The 18,248-nt window shown below is 51.3% G+C and overlaps 3 protein-coding genes across 3 annotated transcripts; 2 read left to right on the plus strand and 1 right to left on the minus strand.

Moving 5' to 3' along the window:
• Positions 1-621: 621 nt before the first annotated feature.
• LOC136451348 (GDSL esterase/lipase At5g45910-like) lies at positions 622-2,396 on the plus strand. Its single transcript, XM_066452056.1, has 5 exons — positions 622-1,048; positions 1,136-1,357; positions 1,429-1,577; positions 1,659-1,935; positions 2,032-2,396. The coding sequence occupies exons 1-5, from the start codon at positions 748-750 to the stop codon at positions 2,247-2,249; spliced, it is 1,167 nt and encodes a 388-aa protein (XP_066308153.1). The 5' UTR covers positions 622-747; the 3' UTR covers positions 2,250-2,396.
• A 1,496-nt stretch (positions 2,397-3,892) lies between these two features.
• On the minus strand, positions 3,893-5,141 carry LOC136451349 (uncharacterized). The gene is made up of 2 exons (XM_066452057.1): positions 4,984-5,141; positions 3,893-4,861 (listed from the first exon to the last, which is right to left on the minus strand). The coding sequence occupies exons 1-2, from the start codon at positions 5,094-5,096 to the stop codon at positions 4,441-4,443; spliced, it is 534 nt and encodes a 177-aa protein (XP_066308154.1). The 5' UTR covers positions 5,097-5,141; the 3' UTR covers positions 3,893-4,440.
• Positions 5,142-6,871: 1,730 nt separating this feature from the next.
• On the plus strand, positions 6,872-8,946 carry LOC136451350 (uncharacterized). Its single transcript, XM_066452058.1, has 3 exons — positions 6,872-7,010; positions 7,153-7,635; positions 8,278-8,946. The coding sequence occupies exons 1-3, from the start codon at positions 6,988-6,990 to the stop codon at positions 8,789-8,791; spliced, it is 1,020 nt and encodes a 339-aa protein (XP_066308155.1). The 5' UTR covers positions 6,872-6,987; the 3' UTR covers positions 8,792-8,946.
• The last annotated feature ends 9,302 nt before the right edge of the window (positions 8,947-18,248 follow it).

The following is an 18,248-nucleotide window of genomic DNA, read 5'->3' on the forward strand; positions in this document are numbered from 1 at the left end:
AGTCACATTATTTGGTTCGGATAATCAATTTATTCTAGATGGAATGATGTATCATGAGTTTGGACTTCTGGTTCTAACGTTATCTAATTACGGAGAGGAACGGAAAGCAATACTGTGTATGGTTACGTTCACACCGCAATCAAATACGGGCCTATTCAGTGGTGATTCCTCCCCTTCCTGAGCGATATCGCGTTACCAGCCGCCGCGATTCGCTCCGCGTGCTTTGCAAATAACGTTACCCTACCAAACCAAACAAATAAAGTAATCACCGGTCCTATACCTACTCCAGTACTCCTCCTACAATCTATTTCCCATGTCGTTTACATTATCAGGGAGTGAACAAAACATCATCTTAGTGGAACGAACTCATTCGTAATACAAAACTAATTATTATATTGAGAGTAATGAGGCGGTAATGGATCTGACTCATTCTATTCCACCAACCAAACAAAAAAAAAAAACTACAGTGAGAAGGTCATGGACCATGCTACAGGGACTATTTGAATTTGTTATTTGGAAGAGTGGCTAGGCAACTTTTGTGGAAGACTCTGTGTGTGCTTGATATGGTCCATGGACAAGTAATTTTCCCGATGCAAATGATATGGAAGGCTATGATGCAAATGATATGGAAGGTTATGATGCAGACACCGTTGACCACAGTGACAGCAACATCACACGACGCCACCGCGCCGCCTCCACCTTTTTATCCGGCGGGCCGCTGGACGGCGGGCAGATCGAGCAAGCGACATGGGCGACTTGTTGCAGCGCGCTGCCGTCGCGCTCCTCCTGCTCCAGCTCCAGTCACTCCTTCTCTTGTCTTCGTCGCCAAAGCCTGTTGCCGCCGCGCGCCCCTCCCTCGGCGCCGTCGGGCGGCGCTACGACTCCATCTTCAGCTTCGGCGACTCCTACACCGACACGGGCAACAACCCCGTGGCCTTCGCATGGTACGACGTCGCCGACCCCGTGATGCGCCCGCCCTACGGCTCCACCTTCTTCGGCCGCCCCACTGGACGCAACTGCGACGGACGCCTCGTCGTCGACTTCATCGGTGCGTGCGTGCTCCGCGCGCGGTCATGTCTACTCTGCACATTCTGTATGTGATTCGATGAGTGATGTATGCTCTGTTCTGTTGTAGCTGAACTCCTGGACCTGCCGCTGGTGCTTCCTTTCCTCGCGCACGGGCACGGCGACGGCAGCCTCCGCCGCGGCGCCAACTTCGCGGTGGGGAGCGCCACCGCCGTCGACGCGAGCTTCTTCCACCACGACGGGGAGGCCCTGTTCCCTATTAACGTGAGCCTCAGCGTGCAGCTGCAATGGTTCGAGTCTCTCAAGCCCTCGCTCTGCGCCACGCCCAAAGGTGAATTGCCTCTCTCCTCTCCCTGAACCTGGTGGTGAACAGAGGAACTGATGGACGACGATCCGCCGCAGAGTGCCAGGAGTTGTTCGGCAGCTCGCTCTTCTTGGTGGGCGAGCTCGGCTTCAACGACTACTCCTTTTCGTTGGCCAGATCGAAGAGCGTTCAGCTGGCCAGATCACTGGTTCAGGACGTCGTCGGGACCATCTCCATGGCCATCGAGGTAATCACCACTCCCTCCACTAGCCAACTACTTCACACACAGGACCACCATCACACTAACGTGCCATAAGTTGGTCACCAGAGGTTAATCGAGCACGGGGCGACACGTTTGGTGGTTTCCGGGATGGTTCCGGCGGGATGCGTGCCGCCGTTCCTCGTCCTGTTCGACGGCGCCGACCCGGCAAGCTACGACCCCCGGACAGGGTGCCTCAAGGAGATGAACGAGCTGTCCATTCACCACAACACTCTGTTGCAGGAGTCCCTAGGGAAGATCAGAGCCAGGCACCCGGACGTCGAGGTCGCCTACGCCGATTTCTTCAGCCCCGTCATGGCGATGGTGGAGTCGCCGGGAAAGTATGGTCAGTATTCGCCGCAGCTATGCACAGTATGTGTAGGAGTGTGATTCGATCGAGCTTGCTTGGTGAATGATTGTATATTATATGCACGTGTTGCAGGATTCCTAGAGGATGTTCTTGCCGGCTGCTGTGGAGGGCCGGGGAGGTACCACTTAAACGCGGACATCGTTTGCGGCGATCCGGGCGCGGACACGTGCGAGGATCCATCTGCTCGTCTGTTCTGGGATGGCACCCACCTGACGGAGGCGGCGAACCGGTACATCGCCGACGAGTGGCTCAGCAGTATAATCTCGCCGGCGAGGGCTAGCAGCTACTAGTTGCGAACGTGTACGGTGAAAACGGCCTGGATGCTCCAAAGTTCGATCGGTTACGTCAAAAAAAAAAGGTCAAACCTTTTTGACTCTTCATGAAAGTTATCAAATGACTTATAATTTGTGATGTACCAGAGCTGCAAACTTTCTCTTCGCCTGTTGTGAGAAGAAGGAGCAAGTGCAAGAGGGGTTACGTTGAATTTTCAGTTTCGACATATCTGCCTATGCTTCGAAAGTTCATTTTAGAGCATGTTGCGTTCCAACGTGTCCGGGGAAGGGTCAACCACTTGGGTGTTTTGTACGTAGCCTTTCATTGCATTTCTGCAAGAGGCTGTTTGACCAGGTACAAGGATATAAATTTGGTAACTTCTTCCCAGTAATCTCCTTGTGTGCCTGCCAAAGCCTCCACCAAAAGAACTCGGACTATTAGAACAGCTCGAACAATTTGCAATTTGAGCAAGAGCCTCCTCACTCCGCAGTTTGGTCAGTTTTCAATGCCCTATATATATGCAGATCGCACCGAGTAGACGCCATTTCTTTCAGAAGCCCAGGCCAAACTACTGTGTATATATCACCCGGTTTAATTTTCAAAATCTCGTCTGCATCCATCTGAACAAAGGTGTCCGTTATGAGCAGCTCATTCCATACTCTCGTGCCTGGGACAAGACAAACAACTCATTCACCATAGTCACTCACATTAGCTCCCGGGAGTCCAACTGGAGGGTTAAAATGCCTTGACTCCCGGAATCGAGTTGCCTTTCCAAATATTCAGAGTCACCACTCCCCAGTCGTTTGATCATCACTCGATTATTGGGGCTGTGAGTTTCATGGATCAGAGGCTGGACATCATCGCTAGTGAGTAGTGACATAGTAGATACCTGATGGGCATGGTTGGTCGAGAACTGTTAGGACCGGCGGTAAGACCTCATGCATGTCGACTATAATGTTTTAAGGACCATACAGGTCCCAATCATTGTTCAGGAAAATTGTAGTTTCATTTCATCTTGATATTATAAATAAAAAAATGCAGCCGCCCTTTCTTTGAGCAGACAAGCCCTACATTCTTACAGTAGTGATCCTGGACAGGCTTGGGGAGATGCAATGGCAATACACCCTGATGGAAATGGTAATTGCCAATTTCAGAGACAGAGCGGCCAAGCAGGATGGGTCATCGGCACCTCCTCGAGGAGCTATGGCTCGAATTGAGTTGTTCCAGAAAGCTGGTGCATGCCTTCCAGGACCACAAGCCTGAAGCTTCAAAATGCAAATCTTCAGGCAAGCCTCGGTACTCCGTATCGTACATGAGACTAGTTGTTGCTTCCGGCACTCTTTCTGAATTACTGAATTTGCCACAAATCGTCGAAAAAGAAGATTTGTTTGTAAGTTGTATACGTCCCTTTTGATAAAGTTGTTTTTTTTGCGTGATAATACATAAGATTCATATCATAAATAATAAGCACATAACTGGTAGTGCGTGACTAGCCTAACTACATGAGTTTGCCCAGCAATAAAACCAAATAAAATTGAACAGAGGCGTAAACATGTTGAAAACTGAACATGTCGGGAATAAATCAAGTATAATGAACTTTAGGTAATGTTCCTTGCAAAGAAGAAATAAAACTTTGGGTCATATAACCAAGAGAATAATTATCATTGTAAACGTTAAACAGAGCCTAAAATGACAAATGATATCCAGGTTCCACAACATACGAGCAAAGAAGTATCAAGTGAATTATAGTACATTCAGAGCAGAGCTGAATATATAAGATGCCAACTTGAAAACAACATATAAAACTCATGAATTAATCAGCAAGAAGAAGAAGAAAAGAAACTGAAAATAACATGACTTTTAAGTAATACAGAAATTTAGTTTGAACTTCAAAATATACTGCAACATATTAATCATTGGTGAAGTATTCCAATGGTCTGGTCCCATAAATCATAATCCTAAAGATTACACAGGTGCAGGATCGATGGGAAGATACCTAAATTGGGAAATTGGAATGAAATACCAATCCCAAATCCCAATGTGACACTGATCATCTGAGTTCATAACAGCAATGCGACACTGATCATCTGAGTTCATAACAGATAGCCCTAAGAAACAACCCATCTGAAATATTGACTTCTCGACTTCAAGGAAACAATATTAAGTACAGATAGAGAATGACCATGGAGGCGAGGCAAGAGGCCTCAGCTAGCTTTGAGGGTGAGGGACCCTGAGATAATCAAGGTAGTAGAAGCCGTCCTCCTCCCGCAGGCGGCCCTCCCCGACGAGGGCGCCGGTGCCCCGGTCCCTGACGTCACAGGCCTCGCAGCCGAAGGTGACGGCGAGGCCCAGCCGCGTGAGCTGGCGCACGGACACGACGACGACGGCGCGCTCCCCCCGCCCCAGCCCGGGGACCTGGTAGACCTGATGCACGAGGAACCGCGGCGTGGCCACGGACCCGACGGCGACGGCGTCCAGGACCTCGCCGCCGCGCGTGCGGAACGACCCGCTTCCTTCCGGCGCGGGCCTCGTCGTCGGCCCGGAGAGCAGCTCCGCGCAGCCCGTGGCGTGCATGGCGGCGCCGGAGTCGAGGATGACCTCGGGCGGCAACGACCTCGCGTCGACCCCGCTTCGTCGATGGAGATGCAGGGGATGCAATCGAGTCAGTTTTCTCAGACTGATGCCTGGATTTAGGAAGGAATCGGGGGAAAGCGGGAGAAAGGGGATGAGGGGTCGTGCGCCGGGGAGTACCTGGAGGGAGGGGCATCGACGACCGGCGACGGCGCCGTGGAGGGCTGCGGCATGAAGTCACAGGTGAGGGGGTCGAGTCGAAGACGCACCACCGGCAAAGACGACGGCGGCATTCGAGTCTCCTGTTCTCTCTCTTGATCCTTCGAGGATTCAGATCGGCTGACTTCAACCCCATCCATGTATGGCTGCAGTCGTAAAAATCTAACCGTCCATTTGCATCTAACGATTTGACTCTCTACACTTTCCATCTAGCAGGCCACGCTGTTTGTCCAGCCCATAGAAGCCCACCGCGCAGAGCTGCAACGGGAGAGGGCAAGGCGGAGAGGTTTGGGGCTGGTACTGGTCCGTTTTGGCTCACGGAGTAGAGCAGGTCCGTTTTGGCTCACGGAGTCAATTATAAAGATTAAAAAGAGGTGAATTATTATATATTTCTATCAACATATACTTTTGTTACTGACCGAATTCCACTTGTACGGGGAGAATTGATATTTTGCAGAATTGTGTTAGAGCATATAGGCTATCTGAAATATAATAGAATTTTTTCAAGAATCGTTCCCAGAACACTTGTACCATATATATGCCATTCAGACCAGCATAAGTCAAGGCAATAAAAATATAACAGAAATATGTTGCGACGTCGCCGTGGAGGGCTGCGGCATGAGGTCACAGGTGAGGGGGTCGAGTCGAAGACGCACCACCGGCGAAGACGACGGCCCATTCGAGTCTCCTGTTCTCTCTCTTGTTCGATGCTTGCGCGGGGGCATTCCAGTAACTATACCACCTGCGTGTCTTGCTCTGCGGGGCCACACCGAGTTTGACTATTGACCTTCTCTTTCCCTTCACATACAGTATGACATACTCCCTCTGTACTAAAAATAAAATAAAATCGTTTTCATAGCGATACGATCTCTAAAATATTATTTTGACTCCTTATTTTTATAAAAATATTTATCAAAAAGTGATATATGTATATTTTTATGAAAGTATTTTTCAAGACAAATCTATTTATATGGCTTTCATATTTTCAAACTCAACAACTTAAAAGTTATTTATGATTTATATATTCTCAATGTTTGACCCAAACCTTATACTTTATTGGCCCCGTTCGTTTTGCTGAAAAAATAAGCAGAAATACTGTTCCAACTGATTTGTTGTGAGAGAAAAACACTGTTCCGACTGAAAAAAACAAGCTAAAAAATAGTTGTTAATGCTAATGTTGTATGGATCCAAATAAAGCCTTAATCATCGTTATTATGACGGTCGCATTTCCAAAGGAAGAAGTTAGCTGACCTGTCCAGCGTTGTCCTTGTTGAACGGTTTCTTTCTAACCAAGGATATGCTTCTTGTTGAATTAATATATATTTTGTAGTATCGATAGCTTGCACTGTGATAGCTTGCACTGTGTAAGTTTGCATCCACTACGGAGAGTTTGTTGTCTATATATATAATACAAAAGGAAGAAAGAGAACCAGCATGCACATGTTTCTATTTAAGAAAATATTGTTAAAAAGGAGTCACACTGTAAAACGTACTACATGGTGTTCACTCAAAAAAAAAATTGGTGTATAACGCACTCAGGTGGCGTTGATATTTCCGCAAAAATAACTAGATAAAAGAGGAGTTGATAAGGTCTTTTCAAGAATAACTAGACAAAAGAGGAGGTAGCACCAATTTGTAAATCAAGCGAGGGCCGCCATGCCAAAAAAATTGACAAAATAGGAGTCGATAAGGTCTTTTCCGCAAGAATAACTAGACAAAAGAGGAGTTGATAAGGTCTTTTCAAGAATAACTAGACAAAAGAGGAGGTAGCACCAATTTGTAAATCAAGCGAGGGTCTCCATGCAAAAAAATGATGATAGAAAGGAGCTGCTCTTCTCTTTATATGCTCTGCTCTGCTGGCACCTTTCTTCGGTGGACAAGAGGAAGAAGAGGAGCGAACCCTAGAGCGCCGCCATCACCGGGCTCACCCTCGCGGCGGCGGACCCTCCGCTCAAGCGTCGCGCCATGGTTCATCTCCGCAAGTACAGGTTCGTTTTTACCCAGATCATCTTTTCTTCGTCTAGAAAAGAAACTAGGGGAAATATTGTTGTTGATAGCAGCATCTCTCGGGAAAGGGGACTCGATAACGTCTTCCTGATCAGCCTTCACCACCGTCTATATCCGTTTCAGGACCATGACAAGCAAGGATGGATTGGAAGATGAGGGGGACCAGTCGCTGTCGCTGCCGGGGATGCACATGTTCCAGAGGTTTGAACCAGACGACACCCTGCCGGAGGCGCAGCGCCCTCGCCTCGCCGAGGTCGTCACCGGCGCGCGCATCCCTGTCGTCGACCTAGGGAACCCCGACCGCGTCGCGGTTGTCGCCGCCATCGGCGACGCCTGCCGCTCGCACGGCTTCTTCCAGGTCCTCGACCATGGGATACATGCCGACTTGATTGCGTCGGTGATGGCCGTGGGGCGCGAGTTCTTCCGGTTGCCGCCGGAGGAGAAGGCCAAGCTGTACTCCGACGACCCGGCCAGGAAGATACGGCTGTCCACGAGCTTCAACTTGCGCAAGGAGACGGTGCACAACTGGCGCGACTACCTCCGGCTGCACTGCCATCCCCTCCACGAGTTCGTGCCCGATTGGCCGTCCAACCCGCCCGATTTCAAGTATGTTAATTAATTATTCTGCTTCCTCAACTAACCACAATAGCTTTATTCAATTATTATTGTTAGTACTCTACTTCCTGATGAATAATGAAATCCACTTTGTATGCGACCATCTTTGGAATTGGCTGAACTTAGTAGTTGGTGCCAAATAGCCAAATAGTCATTATTTATGATGTACCCTGCTATTCTGTGCAGTTATTTTAGTTAAAACCAATATTTAGCAATTAGATTCTGTTATGACTCCAAGAAGGAGGATTACAGCGAACTAATTAATATCAAGATTAGAAAAGTAAAGCGTCATTTGGAAGTCGCCTCAAGGCCCCAGCGCCTACTGCACCTCTCCTGAAATTTTGACCTTTTACAATAAAGTTACTAAAGATCCACAACTATCTGTTTGGTGCATGTTTTATTGTACTCCGAGTGCAACAGCTGACAGAAAAAAAAAACATGCTGGCATGCCTAAACTGATCTGCCAGTGCATTTTGTAGAACTAGCTGATAACTAGTCAAATACTCAAATTCACAGCTCGTCTTCAACTCTTGCTACAATTGCAACAGTGTTGTAAAAAGGAACTTGTTTGAATCGAGACTTGACAACATTTCTACTGATTATTAAGTCTAGTTTTTTTTTTTCCATGGCCAGTGTGGACGGAGGAAGGCCTCTAAACTCCAGTGGTTCCATTGAAGAACGGGGTGACTCCAAAATTTTTGTGCTGTCCGAACAACAACCACTGGCTCCCCTGGTGCTGGTTCTCTGGTTGGATTCAGGCGCCACCCACCATGCTGTGGGCGACGCTAGAATTCTTTGTAACCTTCGGGATCCACCTGCCGGAACAGCCGTCAGAGCAGCAGATGGCGTCCGGCTGCTCGTCCATAAGATTGGCGACATACATACACAGTACATCAAAATCCAAGGTGTGTACCTCGTTCCTGGACTCCAGGAGAATCTCATAAGCGTTCGTCAGCTCGCAAAGCACAAAATAGTCACCACTTTCTATGAGAACTATGCGGAGCTGTGTCTCGAGGGGAAGCGGGTCGGTGGCGCAATTGCCGACAGTGTCACATGCCTCTACCGGCTACGCTACTTGACGATGCCGACGGGAGATCCTGAGGCTGGCACGAGGTACAGTACAGCATCCCTGATAAGGAAGTCCTAAGACAGAATAGTGCATCGGGTCACAAGCTACCCAGCATGTCCTATGTGCCTGTTGTACAAATAATTTTGCTGTTTGTCCTGTTATGTATTGAACTGGAACTGTCTTGTGAGTAGTGTTTCACCTACGCCTCGTACTAGTCATCTTCAAGACTTCAACATCACTTCTCCGACTGATGCTGCCACAAAGCAGGAACCGAATCGAAGCCATGTCCCTTTCAACCGCCGATAAGAGACACCAAACTTTTGTTGAAGCCGCAAGATCCACCGCCTTCGAACTCATTGCCAAGACGGTTTTAATTCTATGAACGAGAATAGGCAAAACCTCCATCGGTAGGAATGAAGGAATATCCCATCTCACAAGCCCTTCGTAGTGGCCGGATCGAGCCACGACAAAAACTGCGCAAAAAACTCACGACCCCTGGTGCTTGAGCCGTTGACTAAAGTAAGCACACTTGAATGAAGTACTTGAGTAAAATAAAAGGCATATATATATTCAAATAAGGAAAGTGTCAGTGCGAAAAGTGACCAACAAGTAAATATTTATAGTTTTGCCGTGGGTTGTGATCGGATGTGGCTTAGCACTCAATGACGCAGAATTTATACTGGTTTAGGCAAAGTGCCCTACGTCCAGTTTCGGTCGGTCGGTGACTTTATTCCTGAGCCTAGGTGCTCGAAGTTTGCTGTGGGGTTACAAACGAGTAGGAATGAGAAGGGGGTATTAAAGGCCTGGTCGAACTCTGAACCGAAGCAGCCGAGAGTGACGGGTGCTCTAACGTGCGCTAAGTATTGGAGAACCGTTGAGCTGTTCGAGTGCTCCGGTTCTCTAGAGCAAGAGAGAACGTCCCCCCGAGAGGAGAGAGTGCATCTCCTTTTATAGTTGAAGGGAATGGCCTTACAAGTAAGAGAAAGAGAGAATGTATACGTGTGCTACCTAGTCTTGTTGCTCACGTTGTCAGGTACGAGACGGTCGTCGGTGCCCACAATACTGTTTTTGTCAGACGCATGTGGCAGGCTCTACCGTGTTCGCCTGATACGGCAAACGTCTACGTCTACAATACTGTTTGTGCTCTGACACGCCTAGAAGGTTGCATAGTGCCCGTCTAGCATGGCCTGGTGGCACCGTCCTAAAGGTGCGCAGAGCATGGCAGGGTACGGTCCTTAGTATTGCGGTTGACTTGAGCGCCTTACCTTATCTCTCTGCCTAATCCCTAGGCCCTCACCGAGTGGGCGTCCCTGGTCGGTCGTTCCTAGTTGGCCCCAACCGCGTTGGTCGGGGAAGAACCGTAAGTAGAGGTCCAGCATATTTCTGGTCGGAAAAGGAGGTCGGAGTCGGACCTCGCCCCCTCCTTCGCCAGGGCTTCTAGTCGAGGACCGGATCGTTGTCCCGGCCTGTCATTATGTATATGGGCCGGCCCGGGAGGCGAGCGTTGTTGCTATGCCGTCTGCTGGGCCGAGTTTTTGAAGGGAAGCGGGTCCATTGGGGACCCCGCGTTTATGAACCCGACAGAAGCCCCCGAGACCTTTTGGGACTTCTGTGAAGTCATGAAGGGGCTGTTTACACTCGTTTCACGAGCGCACCCAGTGGGTGTAAGATTCTGGGTCGCCGTCGGACCAGACCGAGAGCGACCCCGAGGCGTCGGGCGAGATAGAGCGCGAACCCAAGTGTCAAGCGCCAACCCAAGTGTCGGGCGCGGCTGAGGGGTCGGGCAAGACGTAGCGCGAACCCAAGTACCGGGCGTGGCCGAGGGGTCGGGAGTGTCGGGCGCCAACCCAAGTGTCGGGCGCGATCGAGGGGTCTGGCGAGATGGAGCGCCAACTAAAGTGTCGGGCGCGGCCGAGGGGCCAGGCGAGACGGAGCGCCAATCCAAGTGTCGGGCGCCAACCCAAGTGTCGGGCGCGACCGAGGGGTCGGGCGAGACAGAGCGCCAACCCAAGTGTTGGGCGCGGCCGAGGGGTTGGGCGAGACGGAGACAGAGCGCCAACCCAAGTGTCGGGCACGACTGAGGGGTCGGGTGAGACGTAGCACCAACCCAAGTGTTGGGCGCCAACCCAAGTGTCGGGCGCGACCAAGGGGTCGGGCGAGACGGAGCGCCAACCCAAGTGTCGGGCGTGGCCGAGGGGTCGAGCGAGATGAAGCGCCAACCCAAGTGTCGGGCGTCAACCCAGGCGTCGGGCGTGGCTGAGGGGTCGGGCGAGACGGAGGTGGGCGTAGCCCCCGAGCCTACAGCCGGTTGAAGAGTCGGCCGGAGGCTGAGCACCTTGGTACTCTTTTCTGGGGCTATGGACTCTTGTGTTCCTTCCTCTTGGGGTATTTCGCCCGTGTTTGTTCCGACCGCAACCTCGATGGCTCAAGTGGATTCTGGAGCCAGGGTCGGTTTCCTCGAGCCCCCCGAGCCCCATTGGGCTCGGCAAGGGTCGGTCGTGTTTCGTGCGTTACCCCGTCCGTGGTTTCCGCAACCAGAGGGGTTGAGCGAACGTCGCTTGCCTCGATGGCTTGAGTGATGCGCTCGGTGAGCTTAATAACGGGCACGTCCGAGTGGAATTCAGGTCCATCATTCGTAACGGGGTCAGCATAGCCCTCATGTGGCATTCCACTGCTCCTTAACCCGCCTCCCGGCAGATGCCTGGGTCGTTCTAGAGACCGACTCAGGTGGCCCGCTGGCCTCCCCTCGATGGAGATTCTATGGGCATGGCTCGAGGTCAGGATCGGACGAGAAGGTCGAGATGACCATGTCTGCTTCAGAGCAGATCAAGCAAGGGCCGCTGGGGCTCATCTGCATTTTCTCCCCTAGCTCTGTTTGACGCGAGGTGGCCTCGAGCCCTTTGCGGACCGGCCTTCGAACCTTGGTCGGTTGTCGCTCATATCGAATGCGACGACTACCGCTTCGTGATGCAATACGAAGCGTTGTGATGCAATAATTGCATAGGTAATGCTTAGATGTATGGGATGAATGTATGGATGAATGTATGAATGCATGCATGAGAATGGATGAATGAATGATCATGCACTAGAAAATAAAAAGAGGGTTTGGTAAAGTTACCTCGATGGCTCGAGTGATGGGTTCGGGGAGCTCTTATCGGATATGTCCGAATGGAATCCATGCACGTTGTTCGTGATGAAGTCGGTGTAGCCTGCATGGGGCATCCCACTGCTCCCTACCCGTCTCTTGGTAGCCGCCTGAGCCGTCCGATCGAATTGGGTGACCCGTTGGCCTCTCCTCAATGGAGATTCTATTGGTGGGCCCTTCCAAACCCTGTCTGGGAAGGCGAAGGGTCATTTGCGTGCGGTTGCACCTTGTTTCATGCGCCCAGGTTGCGGTAGTGGTGGGCCCTACCCGGCCACGTCCCGTTAACCAGGCGACGTTTCGCTGGGCAGGGCGCGTCCCATCAGCCAGGGGCCACGTCCTGTCGCATGCCTTCCCGCATTAAATAGGGGGAAGGGGGGGGGTTTCCTCTCATTCTTTAGCCTTTCTTCAACCGCTGCCTCTTCTCCTTCCTCATTTTTGCCAAGCATGTTCGTGTGCCACGACGGTTTCTAGGAGAGAGGAGGGCAAAGCGAGGGAGAGAAAAAAAACTCACAAATTTGTCCGTAAATCCAAGGTGCAATGTCAAACTGGAGGCCTTCCAGCATGGATGAAGAGGTGCTGGCCGCCTTTGCCAAGAAGGGGCTACTCCCATCGAAGGAGGTGGTGCATTGGAGGGCTCCTACACCGGGGGAGGTTGTTCACACCCCTAGGCCGATGAGGTCATATCCTTCCTCGCCTTCCACGAGCGCGGGCTCGGGTATCCCGCGCACTGGTTCTTGCGCGGGCTCCTCAATGAGTGGGGTCTAGAGTTGTAGCACCTCAACCCGACTGGGGTGCTACACATCGCCGGCTTTGTCCTTGTCCACGAGGCCTTCCTCAGGATGGAGCCGCACGTGGATATCTTCCAGCGGATCTTTAGTGGGCGAGCCCTGTCCGAGGGGAAGCCACCCAGAACCGTGCCGGTTGGGGGATTCGCCTTGTAGAAGAAGCCGAAGCCATCGACCCCCTACCCTGTTGAAAGGTCCTTGTGTGGTTTTGGTAATTGAGTGACAACCTAGGTGGACTAATTGTGTTTATGTGAGATACACAGGTGATTAGTCCACAGGTACATATGTGTGAGCAACATATGCCATGAAGGTGAAAATGACTTGGAGATGTTGCAAAGCTCACACATGTGATGATGAAGGAGCTTATTGCACATGAGACATGACATTGAGTCATGTGATCAAGGTAGAGAAGATCAAGACAAGACTTGGCTTGATGGACTGGTTGCAAGCGTGAAGGGCAAGTCGGAGGCTTTGGAGCGATGGATCGGGTGGCGGTGAAGCTTGAGCAAGACTTGGCGTCGATGGATGAAGGCAACGGCGAAAAGCAAGTGAAGTCAAGATCAATGAACCAATATGATCACATGATGATATGAAGTGGATCATATCATTGTTGATCATATTGGTGCATGTGTTGCATCGACATTGGAGGAGATGGAATGGAATACGCAAGCCAAAGGTATAATCTAGGGCATTTTATTTCACCAGTCATAGGTGTGTAGAGAAGTTGATGACCGGGTTTAGGATAGATGGCTGTACTATCAAGAGGGGCAAACTTGTTTGCATATCGGTCATCTGGTGCCACTCGAGTGATCTAACTTTGCATCATCGCTAGGATCGAGTGGCGTGTCAAGTTGAGTGGCTAATCCATTAGAAAATGTTTGTGAAAAGCTAACACACATACATATGGTGGTGCACACTTAGTGGTGTTGGCACATTTGCAAAGGAGAAGAAGTTAGAGTTGTTGTGAATCAACTTAGAGAAGAGAAAAAGGTTTTTCGGTGTACTCTGAACTATAGGATGGTCCTTGGATTAGAATAGTGTTTTGATCCATTATGACTTGGATCAAGTATGCATATGGGATGTCTAGCCCTCTGAGTAAGCTTTCCAAAATGTCCAAGATCATCGAAATCGGAGTTCGGAGCTAAGAGTTATAGCCGTTTTAGCGCTGAAAGGTCTGTGACCGGACGCAGGCTCGAAAAACGACCCGACGCTAAGGGTCTGTGTCCGGTCAGCACCTGCGGGTCCGGTCACAGCGTCCAGTCAGTGTTTTTAGCATGTCCAAAAGCGACCGGACGCTGGGAGAGTCCGATCAGTGATGACCGGACGCGTCTGATCGCTGAAAAACATCGCTGGAACCTCTCTGTAAGTGACCAAACGCTGGGAGAGGTGCGTCCGGTCGTTATGACCTATGCGTCCGGTCAGTGCGTGTTTTGCCTAATGAAGGGGTAATGGTTATTTTAGCCCTTGGGGCTATAAAAGGAGTGTGTGGCCGGCCTTGGGCTGGTTGCTAAGCACCCTCACGCTTATGTGGCTTGTGTAGGAGTGCTTGGATGCCCTCTAACTCACTTGTGCTTGAAAGAGTGAGAATCGATTGCGAGTGAGTGTGATTCTAGTGCGTTGCATTGTGAGATTGCATCGAGTGGCACTAGGTGATCGAGTTGCAAGCCGGTGGTGCTTGTTACTCTTGGAGGTTGCCACCTCCTAGATGGCTTGGTGGTGGTCTCCGCCGAAGCCCGCAAGAAGCTTGTGCGGTGCTCCGGAGAAGAGCTTTGTGAGGGGCATTGTGCTCACCCCGCGAGAGCCGCGAAGAGCAACTCTAGTTGAGCATGTCATTGAGCTACCCTCACTTTTGGGGTAGGTTCTTGCGGTGCCCGACGTGTGGGCTTGGCAGGTGATGCCAATTAGCCGCCGAACCACCAAGTGAGCGGTCGACACAACGGGGACGTAGCGTGTTGACAAGCACATGAACCTCGGATGAAAATCACCATGTCAACCTTGTTCTTCCCATTGGTTTGCAATCCCCTTACACAAGCTTGCGATTACTTTTATATACATTGTGCTTGTGTAGTTGCTCTTGTAATTAGTTAGCTTATGTAGCTCACTAGTTACCTTCTTGCTTGTGTAGCATAGAAGTAGCTCCCTTGCGTGGCTAATTTGGTTTGTGTAACCTTGTTAGTCACTTTGCTTAGTTTATGTAGCTAAGTATTTGTGCTCTCTAATTTGGCATTGGTTGCCTTGTTATTGAGCATTGCTAGTGAGCTTAGTTGGCTTTATGCTTTTTTGCTTACTAGCATGTGTAGGAGCTCCCTCATTGCTTGAAATACTAGTGGCATAGGTTTGTGTGACCTTGCTCCTAGAATTGATTAGGTGAGCTCTAGTTAGCCCGGCACCTTTGTTGCTTAATTAGGATCTTTGCAAGGTGCTAGAGAACATAGATAGAGGGGTGTAGTCTTGGCTAGACCGATAGTTTTAATTCCGCACTTGTTTCGGTTAGCCGACATGATTAAGTTTTAGAAATGACTATTCACCCCCCCTCTAGTCGCCATCTCGACCCTACACCTGCGCACTCCCCCTGTGATTCCAACTAGGGGTGGCACGTTGAGTGGTTCTATATCAGGAACCTGGTGGTGGCGCCATTCTTGGCGTTCATCGAAATGAGGCCGGAGAGGAGGGAAAGCTGGTCGTGGGGTCCCACCGGTCGGTAGAACAAGCTAGAGGTTACCGAGACAGAGCTTCAGAGGCTTGTGCAGCATGGCCTCAATGGGTTATGGGTCTTCGATACCTTCTTCCGACGTTGGGTCTCCCCATTTGTGGAGAGAACGTGGCCGATGTGGGAGTATCCGGCCCGATGGATCCCGACCACGCGTCACCGGAGGAGCTGCCGAAGGATGAAGTCTGGAGTCAGCTCGATTGGGTGCTGCAGTTGAGGGATAAAGACTCCCTTAAAGTGACGCTAGGACCTCTTCACGCCACGAAGCTGTCCAATTTGGTATGCTTCTTTCCCATGACCTTATCCTCCTTGTTTTGATGTTTTGATTGATCTTGAGTTGCCCATTTCAAAGGGACTCGTGGGCTATAAATCCTAGCTGCATCTTCTGAGGGGGTCGAAGGGCACTGCTCGGCAAGCTGCCCAGAGGGAGGCAGCGCTTGCCAAGAAAAAGAAGAAAGCTAAGAAGGCCTAGAGGAGGTTTGAAAAGGAGAAGGAGATCAGCCGGTGGGTCTAGGGGGGCGATAGCCAGAGCGACGTGGAGGCCGAGCTCGAATTGGAGGAGCCCACGGAGAGGGGTGGCGATGCGAGTGCCTCCAAGGACGAAGGAGACAGGGGCACTGTTGTGACCTCTGTGGAGCACCGTGAGCCCGCGACCGCATCCGTCGGTGGCGGGCGTGATACAGAGACGCGCGGCGACATTCCAGAGTCAAGGAAGCGTGCCGTGAGTGAAGACACCGCCCTCGAACGAGAGGCAAAGCAGGCACAGTCGCTGCACCCTTCAGAGGCATCGTTGGCTTTGCGCCCCTCCTGCACCGAGTGTGGTGGATCACGCTGGTCGGTCGGGGGGGGGCATGATCATTCCCTTGTGCCATCAGGGTCGGCGCGTGTGCATGACCCTCAACAGGGAGATGCCCCGTCAGTTGCTCTGGTGGTTTTGCCACAAGCTAGCTGTCGTGGTCGTTCGCGGGCCAATCAGGGATTGGCCAGGTCAGCTCCTTCATTGGTCGATACGAGGTGGCGTGGGTCGTGACCCGCTAGTGGTCGTCATCCGGTCGGCTTGTCGTCAGCCGGTCGGGGCTTCAGGGCTCTGCCGCTGTTGTCTAGGTGTGCATTCATACTCCCTCCTGTTCTCATAGTTGAGTTTTTGAGTGTGACTAACCTACGTTTGTTTGATAGTAGCTAGGGGCTGGCGGGACTAGGAATCTTGCCACCTCCCGTGCGAGAAGAGTGGAGACCTAGCCTGCAGTGGGTCGTGATGAGCGGCGGAGGAAGCAGGCTGGCGACGGTGCGACCTTCCTTACCGGGGGTTGCGTCTTCTCGGCCGATCACGAGTACGACAGCAGTGGTGGTGGTGGTGATGGCGCGATCCTCGTGGTGACAGCAGAGGTCGAGTTAGAGGTGACTCTGCGGTCCCTCCCCCCAATAGCTATGGAGGAGGAGAGGAGGGAAACCAGCGTCCCTGCCTTGTTCGGTGGAGGAGCGCACGATTCACCTGCCTGGTCGGAGCTAGGGGGTCTAGAGGAGCCACGACTAGGCTAGAGGTAGGGCATCTACCGGTAGGCCATGGAGTCTTGGCGGTGGGTCCCCTTTCTCCATCGAGGAATTCATCTGGGTGAAGCCACCGGCCATCTCGCCGTCCCAGGAGCTGGTAATGATCCGATCGTTGCATGATATTACAATGGCTGGATCTTCTAGCAGGTCAAGGGTGACCCGTGAACTGGTGTGACCTTGCCCCGGTGAGCTGGGAAAGGTCGAGTTTGTCCTTCGTGATAAGGAGGAGGTGAAGCTCTGGCACTTGCTCGGGGAGAGAGGACTATCGATGGAGTTTGATCTCGCCCTTACTAAGGCGAGGCTCAAGGAGGCCTTGGAGAGGCTTGAGCTCATCCATCAGGCCATGATAGTCGACCTGCCACACATCATAGAGGTAAGTTCTCTGCGTTTTTGGTGTTTTCTTGACTCCTTGGCCTTTTAATGGTTGTCTTAGCATGTCTGCTTCTTGCCTCACAGGATTTAGAGATGATGTCGATCCGTAAATCTAGATTTCTTCGAGAGAAGCAAGGTTGGATGGAGCAGGAAGCAACGGTGTCACGGCGGGTCGACGAGCTCAGGCACCAGCTAGAGTCCACCCGCCGTGAGTCCCAAGACCGGGCGGCCGAGGCGACAGGAGCACGGGCGACAGAACTACGTGCGGTTCAATGGGTGACTGTTGCCGAGCGAGAACTTGATGCAGTGAAGGTCCACCTGGTGGAGATCGAGGCGGCGCTTCAGAAGTCCTTGGAGGCTCTGGAGGCTGAGCGGAAGGCCCGGTCGAACGCTGAACAAGAAGTGGTTGCGCTCCGGGGATAGATGCTTGGGACATAGGAGTCGAACGCTCGACTGCTCGAGAGGGTGACCCGGCAAGAGGAAGGGCTCTCCATTCTCAAAAGCGCCCGCCTTGGTATGTATCTGCTCTGCCTTCGGTTGATGCCTTGATGTTTCCTTTCTTTTGCTTTTGAATTTGTCGTCTTTTTCCAGAACTGGTGAAAGGTCCTTGTTTGGTTTTGGTAATTGAGTAACAACCTAGGTGGACTAATTGTGTTTATGTGAGATACACAGGTGATTAGTCTATAGGTACATGTGTATGAGCAACAAATGCCATGAAGGTGAAAATAGCTTGGAGATGTTGCAAAGCTCACACATGTGATGATGAAGGAGCTCATTGCACATGAGACATGACATTGAGTCATGTGATCAAGGTGGAGAAGATCAAGACAAGACTTGGCCTGATGGACCGGTTGCAAACATGAAGGGCAAGTCAGAGGCCTTGGAGCGATGGATCGCATGGCGGTGAAGCTTGAGCAAGACTTGGCGTCGATGGATGAAGGCAACGGTGAAAAGCAAGTGAAGTCAAGATCG

Source organism: Miscanthus floridulus, chromosome 5 (genome assembly GCF_019320115.1).
Source record: "Miscanthus floridulus cultivar M001 chromosome 5, ASM1932011v1, whole genome shotgun sequence".
NCBI lineage: Eukaryota > Viridiplantae > Streptophyta > Magnoliopsida > Poales > Poaceae > Miscanthus > Miscanthus floridulus.

Excerpts from the sequence above, each read along its gene's own strand:
- LOC136451350 (XM_066452058.1), top strand. The coding sequence starts at position 6,988 with ATGGTTCATCTCCGCAAGTACAG. Across the intron at positions 7,011-7,152 it reads GTTCATCTCCGCAAGTACAG|GACCATGACAAGCAAGGATG; the intron begins GTTCGTTTTTAC and ends TATCCGTTTCAG. Across the intron at positions 7,636-8,277 it reads TCCAACCCGCCCGATTTCAA|TGTGGACGGAGGAAGGCCTC; the intron begins GTATGTTAATTA and ends TTCCATGGCCAG.
- LOC136451348 (XM_066452056.1), top strand. The coding sequence starts at position 748 with ATGGGCGACTTGTTGCAGCGCGCTGCCGTCGCGCTCCTCCTGCTCCAG. Across the intron at positions 1,049-1,135 it reads CCTCGTCGTCGACTTCATCG|CTGAACTCCTGGACCTGCCG; the intron begins GTGCGTGCGTGC and ends GTTCTGTTGTAG. Across the intron at positions 1,358-1,428 it reads GCTCTGCGCCACGCCCAAAG|AGTGCCAGGAGTTGTTCGGC; the intron begins GTGAATTGCCTC and ends GATCCGCCGCAG.
- LOC136451349 (XM_066452057.1), bottom strand. The coding sequence starts at position 5,096 with ATGCCGCCGTCGTCTTTGCCGGTGGTGCGTCTTCGACTCGACCCCCTC. Across the intron at positions 4,862-4,983 it reads GTCGATGCCCCTCCCTCCAG|CGGGGTCGACGCGAGGTCGT; the intron begins GTACTCCCCGGC and ends CCATCGACGAAG.